General features: G+C 53.2%; 1 protein-coding gene across 2 annotated transcripts in view; it reads right to left on the bottom strand.

The window, feature by feature from the left end:
* Positions 1-587: 587 nt before the first annotated feature.
* The window catches only part of MAP2K1 (mitogen-activated protein kinase kinase 1), a 51,645-nt gene continuing 35,771 nt past the window's right edge, over positions 588-16,461 (bottom strand). Inside the window, exons 6-11 of one of the 2 annotated variants that reach the window (XM_045285732.1) lie at positions 9,709-9,833; positions 5,307-5,508; positions 3,838-3,902; positions 2,472-2,533; positions 2,070-2,115; positions 588-1,517 (exon numbers count right to left, since the gene is read on the bottom strand). In XM_045285732.1, the coding sequence (XP_045141667.1) occupies positions 1,404-1,517; positions 2,070-2,115; positions 2,472-2,533; positions 3,838-3,902; positions 5,307-5,508; positions 9,709-9,833 (614 nt within the window). In that variant the 3' untranslated portion in view covers positions 588-1,403. The remainder of the gene's footprint in view (positions 1,518-2,069; positions 2,116-2,471; positions 2,534-3,837; positions 3,903-5,306; positions 5,509-9,708; positions 9,834-16,461) is intronic. The other variant, XR_006679656.1, reaches the window with a different exon arrangement.

Here is a 16,461-nt window from a genome sequence, read left to right as displayed (position 1 = left end):
GCTGCCCTTTCAAAGAAGTAAAGGGAGAGGCAGCCACCTGCAGCGCACCTGCATCTTACCCCAAGAGGAAAAGGGCCCGGCTGTGTGTGCCGACACTTCACCGACCTCGGAGGCACCCGCGGCATCCCTCCTCACCGGGCAGGTGTGGCTCAGTGTTACTGAGAAGGTGGGAGACGACTGCCGAACATGGGGCAGCAGCTCGGGACTGACTGCGGGCAGTGGCTCCAGCGGCCAGCCCATCAGCAAGACTGCCCTGTGAGCTGGGCAGCCCAGGCCTGGGCTGACTGTATGGAAAATAAGAACCGGTGGCGGTGGTCTTAGGATTTGTTCCATCCCCACTCCAGGTGTCTGTGGTTGGAAGGGGAACGGGTGAGAAGAGGTGAAAACTGGAAGCCGAAGAGGGCCGGCCCCAGGGGCTCCCCAGCCTGCTTTCACTGCCCTCCATGACACGACTCGTGGCTAGGGGCAGCAGAAACTGAAAACCATAGGCTGTGGAAACAACTTTCATCCCTTTTTTAAAACTCGCTACTACATTTATTAGAATGAGACATTAGACTTGTCAGATAGCTGGATTAAGATGAGTAAAATGACTTTCATATCATTTTTATTAGGCACTATACACACTTGGTTTACAATAGCATCAGTACTTGGATTTAAGGAGAAAGAAATCAGACACACTTTAATGCCTTGATCCATTTGTGACAATCAAAATAACTCATCTATTTTAGAAACATTAATCCCAACATAAAGCGAGAACACCACTAAATAATTCCACACAGATTTCAAAATAAATAGAGAAATATAACCAGAAGCCTACATATCATCCCGGTCGATGGGCTAGAGAAGTCCTGGTCTTGTGGCAGTGAGGGGCTCTGGCTAGATGCGGTGGGAAATGCTGAATTCTACATCAAAAGCAAACACTACTGCTAAAGGAACAGGACGTACGCTTTCTGATGCTCACGACATAGCAGCAAAGCATGCTTCAAATGCGCTGCCTGTGAAGGGCCAAGGGCGCCCGCCGGCCTCAGGCGGAGGGAGGCGCACCTGGCAGAAGAAGTACCATGAGGCGTCAGGGAGTCCTGACGACGGCTGGCCAGCTAGTCATGGTGAGATGACAGCAGTATGGTTTTCAGTAAGAATGGCTGCCCACAATCACCCCTGAAATTCAGCACTGCACCTGTTCTGATCATCAACATACACAAAATGCCCCAAGCACACAGCCAATCCACTTGGGAGAAGAAGAATCATCGTGTTAAGAGTAAAGACAACCAGTAAAAATTAACACAAGAAGAATTTTGGCACATGCTGTGTTCGTCATCGCTTGTCATCTGAGTGGAGGCAGGCAGGGGAATGGGGCCCAGAACAACATGGCCGGGGGCTCTTCTCCGCTGCTTTCCGAACGCTTAGACGCCAGCTGCGTGCGTGGGGGTGCTGGGCTGGTTAAGGCCAATGGTGGAGCAGAGCCAACCTGCAAAATCCACTTCTTCGGCATCAGATCTCTTGATGAAAGCATGAACCTGGATGTGGGAGAACAGGGCAAGGAGGGGTTGGTTACACGAGCCCTGGAGGCTCGGGGTTGCAGCTCGTGCAGCACTTGGGAGGCGCTCCTGGGGTCCAGACAGGAGGGCCAATGATAGCCCTCGGAGCCGGTCACACGGGCTGGGAGGACACTCACCTCTGAGCCAGAAACGGGGCGGCAGCCTGCCTTCTATAAACCTCACAGCTGCCACAGAAACGGAGGGAGCGAGGGGCCTGGGAGGGTGCTGACAGTACCAGCCCCCACAGCCGAGGAGGGGAGGGGGATGTGCAGAGTGTGACGGAAGCCATCGGTCTCAGAAACAAGCTCCCTCCCTCCCGGTTTCTTTCCTTCACCACCTCACACTCCTCCCCTCACGGCTGGTGTCAGCCAGCTCCCTTTCAACCGATGGGAGGCCCGGGAGACTGGCACTTAGGGTGCTGCAGCCCTGGGCCAGCGGGCCGCAGTGCTCAGCGCAGGAAGCACCAGGCCGAGCGGCTGGAGTGAAAGGGAATGAACAGCTACTGGAAGAATCGCAAGAGAACGGACTCACCATGAGCTGCTTCAAATCTGCTCTCTCGGCAGGGTTTTTTATGAGGCTGAAAGGAAGAGGGAAAGTGTGATAGCACCGTGCTGGGTTCCCATCAGAGCTGCGTCTGCATGTGGGCTCTGCTCTGTGAGGTGTGCCTGAGCCGGCTCCCTCTTCCTGGTCTCAGCACGGCGCCACACCCACAGCCGGTGGGTGACTATCATCAGAAGGCCCTGGGCTGCTCTCTGAAGCGCGTGCCAAGAGCGGCTATCCCCTCCACTGCGGTGCCCGTGGTGTCAGGAGATCCCTCCCTCCGGCCATTGGCCCGGGGAGGAGCAGCAGGCAAGGACAAGGACGGGATGGACGTGTTCAGCAGAAGCAAGCGTGGGTGCAAGCCTGAGGAAGCCACCCTGCCCGTCCACTTACCATTTGTTCACAAAATCTTGAAACTCCACACTGAACACTCCACTGGGCAGTTTTGGAGGAGGCTGTAAACACATGGAAGACATGAGAAACGCCTGGATCCCCTGACTACCTCCTTCCCACCCTCAAACCCCCACTTTCAGGGAGAGGGCCATTGGCTGCCTGCCTGGTCACCCTGTTGGAACCACGGTCACAGTTAAAACTGGGCTCAGGTTAGTGTTCTGCCACTCATTCTTCTAGTGACTGAGCAAATCACTGTTCCTCTCTGCCCCAGTTTGCCCTTGTAAGAAACGGGGGGTTGGGCCAAGTCATCTCTGGGGCTCCACAGGTCTCAATCTTGCAAGGGGGGCAGAGAAACAGCCACAGTGACTAGCAGCAACAGCTAGGGACTGTGCACATCACCGGGCCCTGCAGGAGGCACAGGATGCCAAAACCAGCCCATCTCTTCCTGGGCCTGTGGGGCAGACCCAGGTGAAGGGAACACTCATTCGCTGGCAGAGGGCCAGCCCTGGGAGGCTGTGAGCTGTACAGTCCAGGAAGCCGGCCTTCCAGGCAACACACCAAGAGCACTGGCAGCAGAGGGCGGCGGCCCAGCACGAGGTCCCAGAGCATGTGCTCCCGAGCCACCTGCCCCGGGAGGGTGGGCCCTCTGCAGGCCCTGTGCTAGGGCGGCTGTGGCTCCCACGAGGTTCCTGCTCGGAGCTGAGGCCAAAGATTAAGCTTTGGAGCTCTTCCTCCGCAGAGAACAGTGGGTGCCAGCGGCTGCCCTGAGGTCAAGGGCTCTGGGCTCTTTCTAATTCCTGTTAGAACCGCCCTCTGTCCTGACCTTTCCCACGAAATGTTCACGTCCCCTTCCTATGCATAACTTTTAAAACACGGAGGCTAACATTACATAACTGCTCTGTAAGCGAGGCTTGTTCCGCAGCAACTGGTAGGGACCGTCAGCCCGTGTCTACTTCGACACTGGCAGTTCTGTGTTCTTGGCTTTTCACCGGCTCTTGGTGAAGAGGGAGCCCCGATGCATCTGCCGTGCCTCCTATGCCTCCTTGACACAGCTTCGAGACTTGTTCTCTGACCCACTCCTTCCCAGCCAAATGGGCACAGCTCGTGGGAAATGCCGGGTGCGTGCAGGAGCGGAGCAGAAGCGGGCTGAGTGGAGCTGCTGAATCTTGAGAAGGAGGTACGACTCGGGGCTACCTGAAGGCATCTCCTTGGGAAGGGACCCCAGCACGCTCTGAGCCAGCCGAGAGCATCTCACACAGACCAGAGCAAGGGACCCCTGGGGCCCACAGGTTCCCCAGCCAACACAGTGGTGGGCTTTTTGAGAGCAGCAGACAATTCCCAGGTGGGAGAAGCCAGGTGGTATTACCTCATTGACGATGTAATCCAGCAACTCAAAAATCGCCATGGGAGGCCGGTTGTCCATTCCATAAGCTGAAAGAAAACCCTCCTCAGAAACAGACAGGGTGAGAGCAGGAGCCAGAACAAGGTCACAAAGACCAGAAGAGCCACAGAGGGCACTAGCAAGTCAGCCGGCCCCAGAGCCTCTATCGGGAGTGTTGGAAAGGGTCGGTAGATAATGCAATTCCCCTCCTCCTTCAGCCCGCCCTTACAGTGTGCAGAGAGGAGCACGTGAGCTACTGTGCCCGGACCTGGGTTTTCATTTCTCCCCAAATCGGGGCTTCTCCTTCCCGACTTAGCTAGTGCTGCCGTAAGAGAACACACGGGTGCCTTGAACTCGGAGAGAGGCTCACCGTCCACCGGCAGGGTGCTGCCTGCAGAGGAGGGCTGTCTGTCTCTCTGCAGGCTCTTTTGACCACCTGCTCCTTGGTGACCCCCGCCTCCCTCCTGTCTCTCGGACACTTGCTCCATCTCTTTTGTATCTCTAAGGAGACTGACTCGGGAGACACCCATACTGATCCTGTCTCATTAACAGGGTAAGGCCGACCCACTCCAAGATGCAATTCCAGCTACAGGCAGACAGGTTAGACTTTACAACACTAATTTGGGGGGACATAGTGTAACCCAAAGCAAGACCCTAGGGTTAGGCCAGCCTTGGGGACCAGCCCTTTCAATGACCCCTCCCCCATCATCCACTCCACAACTCCTTCCGTACACACTCTCTCCTGTGTGGACCTTAGGAAGCAGATGGCCCTGGTCAGACAAGAGCCTTTGAGCAGAAGCTACATGCAAAGATGATGTTTGGGCCAGAATCTTCCCTCAGGTCAGGTTCACGTCACAGGCTGGTGGTACTGCCTCACAGTGATCATCTTGGGAGTCAGACTCGGCTGTCTACAAGCTTATACGGTCTTGGAAAGCCAAGTGCTTGCTCTCTGCCTCAGTTTCCTCATCTGTAATATCAGATGCTAGAAGTGCGCCCACACAGGGCTGTTGCTAAAATAGGTAACGCTACCAAGGAAATCTACTGAGGTAGAAAGTAGATTCTTGGTTGCCAGGCGACAGGGGTGACTGCTAACACACACGATGGCAATGTCCCCGAATGGGAGGTGGTGACAGCTCTCACCGGGGTGCCTAGAGCCAGAGCCAGAGGTTTTTGTGCTTTCAAAAAGGGATTTTTATGTGGGTGAATTTTACAAAATTTAAAAAGTTACCAAAACAGGAAAATGCCATGACTTAAAAAGCAAGGTCAATGTGACACTGCCTAGAAACAGGTAGGCCCGTGCCTGGGGCAAGCAGATGACGACAGCCTATTGTCCTGTACTCACCAGGGGCCCTCTGTCCACCCTGAACCCTGCTGACACCAGGGCCTGGAAATCAGTCTTGGACTTGGGCACAAATAACCAACCCTCTAGAACCTTCCGACAGTAAGCAACTCACAGCTGAGGGGCCTCCCAGGGGTCCTCGGCCTGGGCGGGGTCTCGGCTGCATCTCCCTCCACATGGCACCCGAACAACAGCTCCAGCTCCTTGGCATCTGGAGGGGGGATGGGGTACCTGCCCACCGCCATCTCCACCAGAGAGAGCCCCATGCTCCAGATATCCGACTGCACCGAGTAGTGAGTGCCCTGCAGTCGTTCGGGCTGCGGGAGAGAGGGGCAGTCAGTCAGTCGCTGTGCGTGACTCTGAGAGGGCTACAGGCCAGCCAAGCTTCCTGCTGCTAGAGCGGTCTGCCCCAAAGGGCAGGGAGGCTCCACTTTCTCTCTGCCAGCCCTTTCTGGTGCATAACTCACTAACCTCTTGAACTTGGTCTTGCACCTGGGCCCGGAGGCTGTCCTCAAAGGTGGAGCCTTTGGCTCTGACCCTCCCTTTCCCCTGAGCTGACCACACCCACCTGGGCAGGGCCCTGACTGCCATGTCAGCCCATGGGTCCAGTTTTGCCCCAACTGACCACAGTCCTGCGCAGTGCAGCAGGCCAACCAAGGCACGGGTCAGAAGCTCACCTTGTCACTTGGGTCTGCGGCACGAGGGTCTAGGACACAGGTCACCAGGGGGGTGTAGTGGGTGGGAAGGGCTCCAGCCTGCAAGTTCTCAGAAAGCTGAGTTCTAAGACCCTCTCTGCCACTGACCCAGCAGCTGTCCTTGGGCATAGAGAACAGCAGACAAGGCGGAGGGAGGGGCTCTGCGTTCGCAGCCCAACTCCAGGACTCAGACTTTGTGAGCCGGTTTCCATGTCTATGAAAAGGCCTGCTGATGACGGTGGTAACAGTAGCAATACCCACCTCAGTGTGCAGCAGTTACGTGCTGGACCGCTGACCCAAATGTTGGTGGCTCATAGCCACCCACCTGTGCCATGGGAAAGTTCTGGCAGTCGGCCCCTGTAAAGATTCCAGTCTGGACACTGCGTGGGGCAGCTCTATGGGGTCATTCTGAGCCGAAATCAACGTGGCAGGCCCTAACAACAATCTAATGTACAGTGTTACTCAGAAGGTCAAACCAAATGAACATGTATGTTAGATGTTGTAAAATACGGCAAATTAAGAGTGGCTATTGGTGAGAAGAATAAAAAAGAAGAGGGAGAATATAGTGCTATACAACAGTATTTTAAATAGCACACGTATTTCAAAAACCTTAAGTGAAATTCATGTTACTATTCAGACTATGGAGATCCTCATGGTCGGCAGTTCGAAACCACCAGCAGCTCCACAAGAGAGACGACCTTTTACTCCCGTAACACAATGAGTCTGTGAATAACATGTGTGATCCAAAGGCGACAATTACAAAATTTGAATATGGTGAAGGGAGAAGTAGCAGTACTAGAAGTACAAACACCCACCTTGTAAAAGGCTACAGAGGACAGGGGGAGCCCAAACCCCCTCTGCAGAGTATCTGGTCACACTGAGGCCCTGGAGGATCTGCTTGAGCCACAGGCAAGGGTCTCCAACAGCCTTACTATCTATCAGGCAGAGACCACTGGGATCCTGAATATGCCCATCACACTCCACACTGACCAGGTGACTCCCTATAGACCCCACCTGCTTTGGTTCTATATGTCTTCTTCCACAACAGCAATTTCTTCCCTGGCTTTGGTAGTTACACAACCTCATTTCAACCTGAGAGTATTATGAGTGGAGCCTCGTCTGTCAATCAGGTCACAGCCAATAATGTCTCTGTGTGGGTGTGGCCTTCTCTAAGGATTCTGGGAAATGCCTCTTTCTCCCTGGAGGTGGGCCACGCTCTCTTTCTGCTTTACCTTCCTGTGGAGGAGCCATGTGAAGACATGTGCCAGGTCCCTGAGATGCTCCACCACCACTGGAGTCACAAGACTTCTCAGCTACAGGCCTGTGGCTGTCCTACATTCAACATCATTGATGTGCTGCACGGGTCAGGCATATTGGACACATACACTTGATCTGGACCGGGCTGGGATGTTCTCTTTATATACAATTATTCTTTGATAAAAGTTCATGTTTGTGTGGGTGTGTGTGTGTGTGAATTTGTTTCTCTAGTCAACCCTGACTCACACATTGACTTGGCTTTTTAAATGTTGATTGGGGTCTTTTCTTTCTTAATTTACTCTTTTAATTAATAAATGGTTTTATTGGGGGTTCTTATGGCTCTTATAACAATTCGCACATCAATTGTACCAAACATCTGTACCTAAGTTGCCATCATAATTTTCAAAATATTTTCTTTCTGCTTGAGCCCTTGGTATCAGCTTCCCACTCCATGACCCCTTGATAAATTATAAATTATTATTTTCATATCTAACACCGTCTGCTGTCTCCCTTCACCCACAGTTCTGTTGTTCCTCGCCCTGGAGGTGGGAGTATACATTCATCATTGCAATCAGTTTCCCCTTTTCCCCACCTTCCCCTACTCTCATGGAATCACTACTCCCATTGCTGAGATCTCTTACCTATACCATCAGTGCACATGCTCCAGTCTAGCTGGATCTGTACGAAAGAACTGGGGTCATGAGAATGCGGGGGGAGTATTAAAGAACTAGAGGACTGTTGTGTGTTCCCTCGATGCTATGCTGCATCCTGGCTGACTTGCCCCTTCTGTGAGGGAATGTCCAATTATCTACAGATGGGCTTTGGGTCTCCCCACTCCAACCCCCATCATTTGCATCAATGTATTTGCTTGCTTACTCACTATTTGTATTTGGTTTTTGTATTATAATTTTATCCATACCACCTTATTTTGATTTGGGTTTGCATTGTTTCTGTTGGGGTTCCCAGTGTGTGAAGCACAGGGTGGATGCATAGAGATAATAACTGATACTATCAAGGGGTTGATAGGGGATTTCAGGAAGGTGGGAGTGGGGAAGGCACTAGGACTGACCATGATTACACAACTCATTTTAAAGGTGATTTAACCATGGGAAGGGAGGATATCCTAAAATTGATATGGTAATGATTACACAATTCTTATTGATAGGAGACAACTATTGAATTGTATGATAAGCTATAATTATAATAAATTATAATCATGTGCCAATAAAACTGTTCAAAAGAAACCCACAGGGGGCGCTGTGAGTCTGCATTGACTCGATGGCAGGGAGTCGGGGGTTTTTTGGTTGTTTATTCAGACGATGGTATATTTCTTTAGTGTTCACTTTGACTTCTTCTATAGGAATTTCCACTAACTCCAAAACTAATCTGTTTTGTAATTGACCAAAGAACCACAAAAACCAAGCCATTAAACCCTGGATCAATACGTTCCTGGGTGTTGAGAGCTGGCAGTCGAGGCCCTCGGGTGCAAGCTGCTCAGCGACTGGACACTGAGAGGAGTGGTGAGCAGTGGGTGCTGAAGGACCCGTGGGTGGGTGTGTTTCTAAAAGAGGAAGGGTCACTGGTGGAGAGGGTGGGAAGTGATGTTGGCACTGACCGGTCTGGGCTGAGGTAGGGGACCACAAGAAGAAACGAGGGTGTGGACATAACTTCCACACAGAGCTGCCAAAGGCCAACCAAGAGGCAGGTAAGGGCATGCAAGGTGGAGACCAGCTTCCGATCTTGCCTCTGAAGGCTCAGTGGGCAAACCATTTCACCGCCTCCAATCTAGATTTCCTCACCTCTGAAATGGGAGCTCTCATCTTTGTTTCCTGAGATAATTAGATGAATCGAAGGAGACCACTGGAGTATGCGAAGTGCTTTTAAAGAGCACAAGAAGCCCTCCTGGCCTGTGCTGGAAGCACCTGAGCCTTGCCTCTAGACTGCCCCCACCTCTGGGAGCACCCCCCACTCACCCACCCTAACACTTTCTGCTCTGTCCCCTTCAGCCTCAGCCCTTCACTGTCCAAGGCTCTCCACTAACAGGCGCCACTGGCCGAGTACGTCCCGAGGACAAGCTATCTACAGGCCGTAGCTCCTCGGGGCTCTTTCCCCAGGAAAGGGAAGAGACGGTGCTAAGGCAGCCATGCGTGGGGCAGCAGGGATGAGCTGGGAAGGGAGGTGAAATGCAGGTGCTCAGGTTCCTCTCCTGGGAAGCCAGGGGAGCAGGGTGCCATTTACACTGATGGGCAAGGAGAGCCGATGCGATGGGCAAGGAGAGCCGATGCGGGCCCTGCTGGCTTGGAGGCTCTGCAGGTCATCAGGTAGGGTGCCCAGGGTTTCTGGCACATAGCATCTTTCAGAATGAGAGTCAAGATGTGGGGAGCCTCTGGGTGCAGGTGGTGGCAGGAGTTGTGATCCCAATACGCCAACCGTGCTCCCAAGTCCAAGCGCAAGCCCGCCTCCCCACAGACTGCTGTCTTCCACCACCCAACGCGAGGCCCGTGTCCACAGCCATTGGCCGTCTCTGACAGGAGCCGCGTGAGGCACGGAGTGCAGGGTTCATACCGACATGTAGGAGCGCGTGCCCACGAAGGAGTTGGCCATGGAGTCGATGAGCTGCCCGCTGACCCCAAAGTCGCAGAGCCTGATCTCCCCGCGGGAGTTCACCAGGACGTTGGAGGGCTTCACATCTGCAGGGTGTGAAACAGGAAAGCCGGGGTTACCACGGAGACTGGGGCGGGAACAGTCACAGACAAACTGACTCTGACTATGGGTCCCGGAACAACTCCAATCTCAGCGCTGGCCTTCTGCTCACCCACGGGAGGCCAGGCCCGTTCCTCCTCACTCCGAGGTCAAGAGCGACTGTCGGAGGTGAGACGACAAGCTGCTGTGGGGGATGACAAAAAACGGCGATGCCCACAGGTGGCCTGTGGGAGGGATCAGTACCACGGACAGTCAGTTGTTTCAGTCACCTCGTTGGTGAGACGCCGTATTTGTGATGGCATCAGAAGGGATTAAAAACAAACAGTACACACACACACACACACACACCTACATGTCTGCTGAAGGTACAGGCCACAGGCTCAAAGGGACGGGGCAAGAATTCCCGGTTTCATCCATGGGCCAAGCACAGTCTTGGGGTTTGTGAGGATGTGGGGTGGGGGCTGGGCACTGTCCTCTGTCACCGAGTCCCTCCCTGGACAGCCCGACAGACAGTGAAAGCTGCCTCCTATCAAGTGCTGCTGTCCCCTGGCCCTGCCTTTGCAGAGAGGTCAACAGCACGGAAGGTCTTCTCTGCCGTGCTTGCTGAGGTCCTAGACTGCGGGCTGCCGCCTCCTGGAGTCTTTCCGAAAACAGGAAGGTTACAAAACGGGATGAGCTTTCTTTGGTTTATTCCTCGAGCCTCGACCGACAGGCCTGACAATCCGGCTGGCACCTGGTTTGAACACACAGGAAGCCGCGCTCACGCAGCGCCCTCGCGTCCTGGGGACCCCGCTGCTATCCCGTGGCATGACCACGTGGCCCTCGCTTCCTGCTCATTGCAGACACTTCTCACGACACACTTGGTTAGTACCTGTTGAGAGTTTTTCCGGGCTCTCTGTCTTTTTGAAGGGTGAGTTTGTGGTAAAAATATGTAACATTTGCCAACTGGGCTGTTTTCACGAATACAGTTCACTGAGGTTGACTGCACGGCCAACCCTGAAGCAGCCATGGGCTGTCACCTGGGACTCAGCCCCACGTGTCACGAGCCACACCGTGCTCCACGGCTCGGGCTGCCTGGGGGTGCACATCGCCAGGCCTTTCTGCTTAGGGATCTCCGGGTGCACCCCAACCTCTCACCCTTCAGTCAGCAGGGAGCGCATTCATCATTTGCATCAGCCAGGGACCCCAGGCCACCCTCGCCCTGGCCTTTCCCATGATTCCCCAGCTCTCATTTCCCACTTCCTCTCCCCCTGGAAACCACTAAGCGACGTCGGCTTCCTTGTCTTAAAAAACCCACTACGATAACAGTTGTATGAGCCCCTAATAAAATGTTAAAAAAAAAACAAAAAACCCCACTACAAATTGGTTCCAACTCACGGGGACCCTGTACAGGGTTCCTGAGACCGCACATCTTTCCAAGCGCAGACAGCCTCAGCTTTCTCCCAAGGAGGGGCTGGTAGGTCTGAACCTCGGACGTTGAGGTTAGCAGTCAACACCTAACCCACAGTGCCACCAGGGCACCGTAGAGTTCCATTTCGTATGAACAAAGATCACACAGCTGTCCTGGGTGGCCGGCTTAGGTTCAGCTGTGCCCCAGGACGCCAGGGCTTCATTTCTCCTGTGTGCAGCCTCTTTCACACCAACAGCGGGGCACTGGCTCCGGAGGCAGGAGGCCTGCGTTCAAGACCTGCCCTAAGGCAGCCTTGGCTAAGTCGCTTCACCACCCTAGGTCTGGCTTGGTGTGCCTAGCCACAAGGCAGCTGCCCACACCTCACAAGACCAAGAAGGCAGCTGGTACAGCCCCACAGCGATGTGTGCCCAGAGCATTCTGTGTAACAGGATGACAGTTGCACAGCTTGACCTCCAAGATCAGTAGTTTGTAGAACGGGAACCCCCTCGCTTTCCAATAGAGAACAGCGCTCCTCTTCTCCGGGCCAGACCCCTCTGTCTCACAGCTGCTGCTGCTGCTTGTCCGCCTATCCCATCTCCCTCACATGGCAAGCGTCCCTTTCCGCCACGCTTATGTAACACCTCCGGTTGTCAGCGGGGGTCAACACTGCAGAGCTCGGTGGAGTCTGAGGAGCACGGGAAGGCTCTGCAGACCCCACATGGGTCTTGGGTGCCAGACACACACTGCCCATCCTGGTGATCCCGGACGTCTGAGCAGGAAAAGTTGCTAGACACCTGGGCCCACTATGGCGGGTGGGGGTGCTTCTCCAGGGCCCCTCGTCAGACAGCCCTTCTCCAGCGTTCCCTGTGACATTATATCATCATGTCACTGCCCTACCCCAACGGCCCACAAAGACACCTGCTGGAATCCCAGCCCTTCTCCCTGTGGCTGGAATCCCATCTAGGAACAGGGCTTCCATCTTGTTAATGATCTAAAAGGAGCAGATTAGGCATGGAGGGGGCAAGCACAAATAAGGCAAAGTGGATGTCATGTGGAGATTGCCAGGGAACACAGAGAAGCAAGTTGGAAAAGCTGAGACCAGGCTGCATCTGGGAGGGTGCCTCAGCCACCCACTGCAGCTCCCTAGGGAGCCCTCCTGAGTCCAAGATTCCACAAGGCTCCTCTGCTCAGCCTCAGAGACAAAGGGCGTGGGCCTGTCTTCAGAGACCAACAGGTTTTCTTCTCAAAAGCAGAGTGGAAGATGATCTGTTTGCTTCTCTAAAACCTGCTGACCAAAAATAGCCACTGTCCACAGCCTGCGGAGGACCCCACAGGCCCACAGAATAAGTAAATGGCCTGCTCTTGTTTGAGAAGACACCGGCGCTCAGAGGTTAACATGAAGAAGCAGACACGCGTGCACTCTTTGTCGGGGAGATCAGGCTGTGGACAGTAGGCCCAGCGGCAGACAAGGACGGGGCACACTGGGCTTCAGATCATCTACAATCTGCTCCCCAGCCCAGGTCAGCTCCGCCCGCCCGCCAGCCCCTGGCAGCTGTGTGCTTGCTAAGGGCCCCGTAGGCAGGTAGGCCAAGGCTGAGGTCAGCCTTCGGTTTCTTCCATCCTCAGTTGAGCACTGCCAGTTGAGGCTACTGTTAGAAGGCTGCATTCTCCTGGAGCTACAGGGTTGGCCGAACACTACCAACGATTGCCCTGCGCTCATTTTTAACCCTTAACCCAGGAATACCACCTCTAGAAACCAAAAAGGTATTTGGTTTAACTAGTGCAGAATGTTTGCCTGGAGGATCGTGCCCTTTAAAAATGATACCCACTCCTCACTTATCAACTGCCTCGCTCTCCGACATTTTGCATTTACCATCATGGAAAATCCATCCGACCAGCAATCCATCTGTCTGTCAGTAATGAGCGTGAAAGTACTGACAAGATTAACACTGCTGTGACAGCTGAGGCTCTGGGCGGCCATGGTTCTGGGGTTTGCCAGGGATGCCATGACGGGGTCATCCTCCATTTTCACAGACTACCGATTTTTGCATAATGACCTGGTCTTAAGAACTTCACTGTGTCAACCAATGAAAAGTGGGACTATCTACATGGGGTCAGAGCACCCTGAGAGATGACACGGAACGTGGGGCTCAGTGCACGTACCGTAGTGGAGGAACAGTTCTGCAAAGGAGAACAATGGCCACACAACGTTAAGAATGTCACCCATGGTGCACGTGGAAATCCTAAAATTGGTGCACGTTCTTGCTGGGTATATTGTCCACAACAGCCATAAACCAAGATAAGGCGTGCCCTGCTGAAGGCGGTGGGAAGGAAAGAAGATGGCAGCGGGTGGAGCCTGAAGGCCTGAAGGCCGGAAAGAAAGTGGAGGTGGGAATGGGGACAGAAGGGGTGAGAGAACTCATGTGGACAGGGCTCTGGCTCATCCGGGGCAAAGGCCGAACCCCAAAGTGACATGGACTTGTATGAATATGATTTACAGGTTTAAAACAACAGCAAATGAGTTTTAGGCTTCAAATGGTCTTTGTTACCCTGACGGGGCCTTAATGACCCCACTTTAAAGCAGAAGTAGGTGAGAGGGAAAGTGGCTGACCACACATCAAACTGCCTCCACAGAGCCACCTTCTCATTATCCATGGTCTCAGGGAGCTAATTCGGTGGCAATGAGCATCAAAATCCCAAACCCTTCAATTAGCATGACCTGTAGCCTCACTTCCCTACCTGACCTCTCCAAGAGCTTCTCCAGGTCAACATTTTCTTTCTCCCTGAGCCCCTGGTTTCAGCTCATTGTTCCCCTCCCTCCCTGCCCAAACCGTGATAATTTATATTTTAAACAATGTTTTTCATGTCTTACACTGTCCGATGTCTCCCTTCACCCACTTTTCTGTTGTCGTTCGTCTCCCAGGGAGGGGGTGATATGTAGATCCTTGTGATCGGTTTCCCCTTTCTCCCCCGCCTTCCCCTTCCCCTGCTGGGATGGCTACTCTCGTTGTTGGTCCTGGATGCCCTGTGCTTCCAGCTCTGATTGTCCCACGAGACACTGCTTCTTTATCCCTTGCGATAACTACATGAAAGGAGCATCGGGAACTTCCGTGGAGACCAAACGAAAGGCAGCTGCTGTGGAGGAAGTCCCACCTCATGGCGACAGCAGGCTCTCCTCGGTGTTCATGGCTGGGCTCTTTCAGAGGCAGGCTGGTAGGTCATTCTTCTGACACACCCCTGAGGGTGTTTAAATGGCCAACCGTTTCATGAACAGCCAACCACTTACTTACCTGCACCACCCAGACTCCGGAACCCTGCCTACAGCTGTGAAAACAGGTCCAGAGACAGCACACCGCCCATGGAGTCACACGGTTGAATTAGGGTGCAGGCTAGGGTTAGAGCTCAAGGCTCTGTTGCCCTCCACAGTTAGATATCCTGACCCCTGACAACAAAGCTATCTATTGGGTACCCCTACTGAGCTGTCCCCCCAAGTGCAGAAACACCGTGTGAAGGAAGCCGTGGTGGCTAACATGATATGACAGATGGCTAACATGCTTTGCATCTGTGCACAGGATCTGACTTGGGGTGGGCTGAAATCCAGAGTGTGAGAGAGGAAAACATTTTCTCCGCCCTGCTAGAGCCAGGAGCTGACTGGGATATCGGCTCCGCCCATGATCCCTTGACAGCTCTCACAGGAGTGTGCTGACAGCAGGAACTAGCAGTTGTGTTCCCACCTCCTCTGAGTAACAACTGAGCTGAGAGTGGGCCTCGGAGCTCGCAAGCCTGGTCCTAACAAGGCAACTATTTTTATCTCCTTTCACATTGAAGATTTTTGCAGCCAAGTCCAGCAACTGCATCTTCCATCTCTCTCTTCCTTCCCAGGACTCATTCATTCTGGCCTGCTCGCCTCTTACGCTCTTGCACCTCCTTCTCGGCCAATCCATTGCCCATCTCCCACCCTGACCCACCCCCCCCACAAAGGCACCCAAATCTGACCAGGAAGCATTAACTGTGCAGAATTCACTATCATCACGCAATTGGGTTCTCCTACTTAGCACACACAATTCCAAGAGATGGTCCAATTTTCAGTTCTGGTTATCAAGATCAAGAGAAAAGTGAGCGAGCCTAAGCAGACTGCCTGGAAGAGGACTTCAGAAGTTCCTGGGGAAATGGGATTTAAAGTCATGCAAAGCTCATCTGTGGGAGAATGAGTCAAAGAACAGCACTGGATCTGTGTAGCATCTCATCACGGATGAACCTGGAGGACATTATGCAGAGGGGAATGAGTCCATTACAAAAGGACAAGTCTCGTATAAGACCCCTATTGTAGAACGTCCAGAGGAGATTTCCACACTAAAAGCAGCATTCTTTGATGGTTACTAGGAGGCGGGCGGGGAGGGAAGTCATAGGTTAGAGGGTGTACATGTGTCAACTTGGGTAACGGGGAAGGCAATCTACAGGAATAGGGAGGCCGGGGAAGATGATAGAGGCAGGGGAAGGCACTGGGAGGGTTAAAGGCAACAGAAGCCAATACTGTTACATGTACACCCCGCAATAGTGGTGATCTACAAGTAGATGCTTGGGTAGCCGTGCAGGCTGAAGAGGTATGGGAGGGGAGGTGGGGGTACATCCATGAATACACAGAGATCTGACAGAGGGTCTTTGTGTATCTATTGGTATTTACACCTTACATGGCCACTCACAAACTCTTAAGACCCCAGGAAATATTTGCTGCAAATAGATCCTTGAATGTGGTGGAACACACATAGCACAAACTGATAAAGATGTCTTAGAACTTGAGGGAATGTCTTGAACCTGGAAATCAGGACTACAGTTTTGGGTGGGGGGGGGGAGGAGACAAGGTCAACTAACATCACTTAAGTTCACAAAGACAATGTTCTATACATGGTATTTTGATGAGCCGCAACTGGAGTCTTAAAGCCTTGTGAGTGATCATAGATACAACCATTGGCCTCTCTCACAGGAAGACCAGTAGACGCTGCAGACATCAGTCTCCACAACCCTGAGACTGGAAAACACTAGGTGGTGCCCAGCTCCCACCACCAACTGCTCTGAACAGGATCGCATTAGAAGGGCCTGGACGGAGTGGGAGAAAACTACAGCACAAAACCCCAAACCCCAAGTAGAATCAGGCTCACTGGTCAGAGACCGGCAGGGCACTCAGGCCGTGGCTCGTAGTCCCCTTCAGGTCTGGAATTGCACTC

The sequence above is a fragment of the Echinops telfairi genome, unplaced genomic scaffold (assembly GCF_000313985.2).
Source record: "Echinops telfairi isolate 266 unplaced genomic scaffold, ASM31398v2 ScPeMD7_7475;HRSCAF=8513, whole genome shotgun sequence".
Classification (NCBI taxonomy): Eukaryota; Metazoa; Chordata; class Mammalia; order Afrosoricida; family Tenrecidae; genus Echinops; species Echinops telfairi.
The sequence above is the reverse complement of the archived record's forward strand: the minus strand, read 5'-3'. Positions and strand labels throughout refer to the sequence as shown.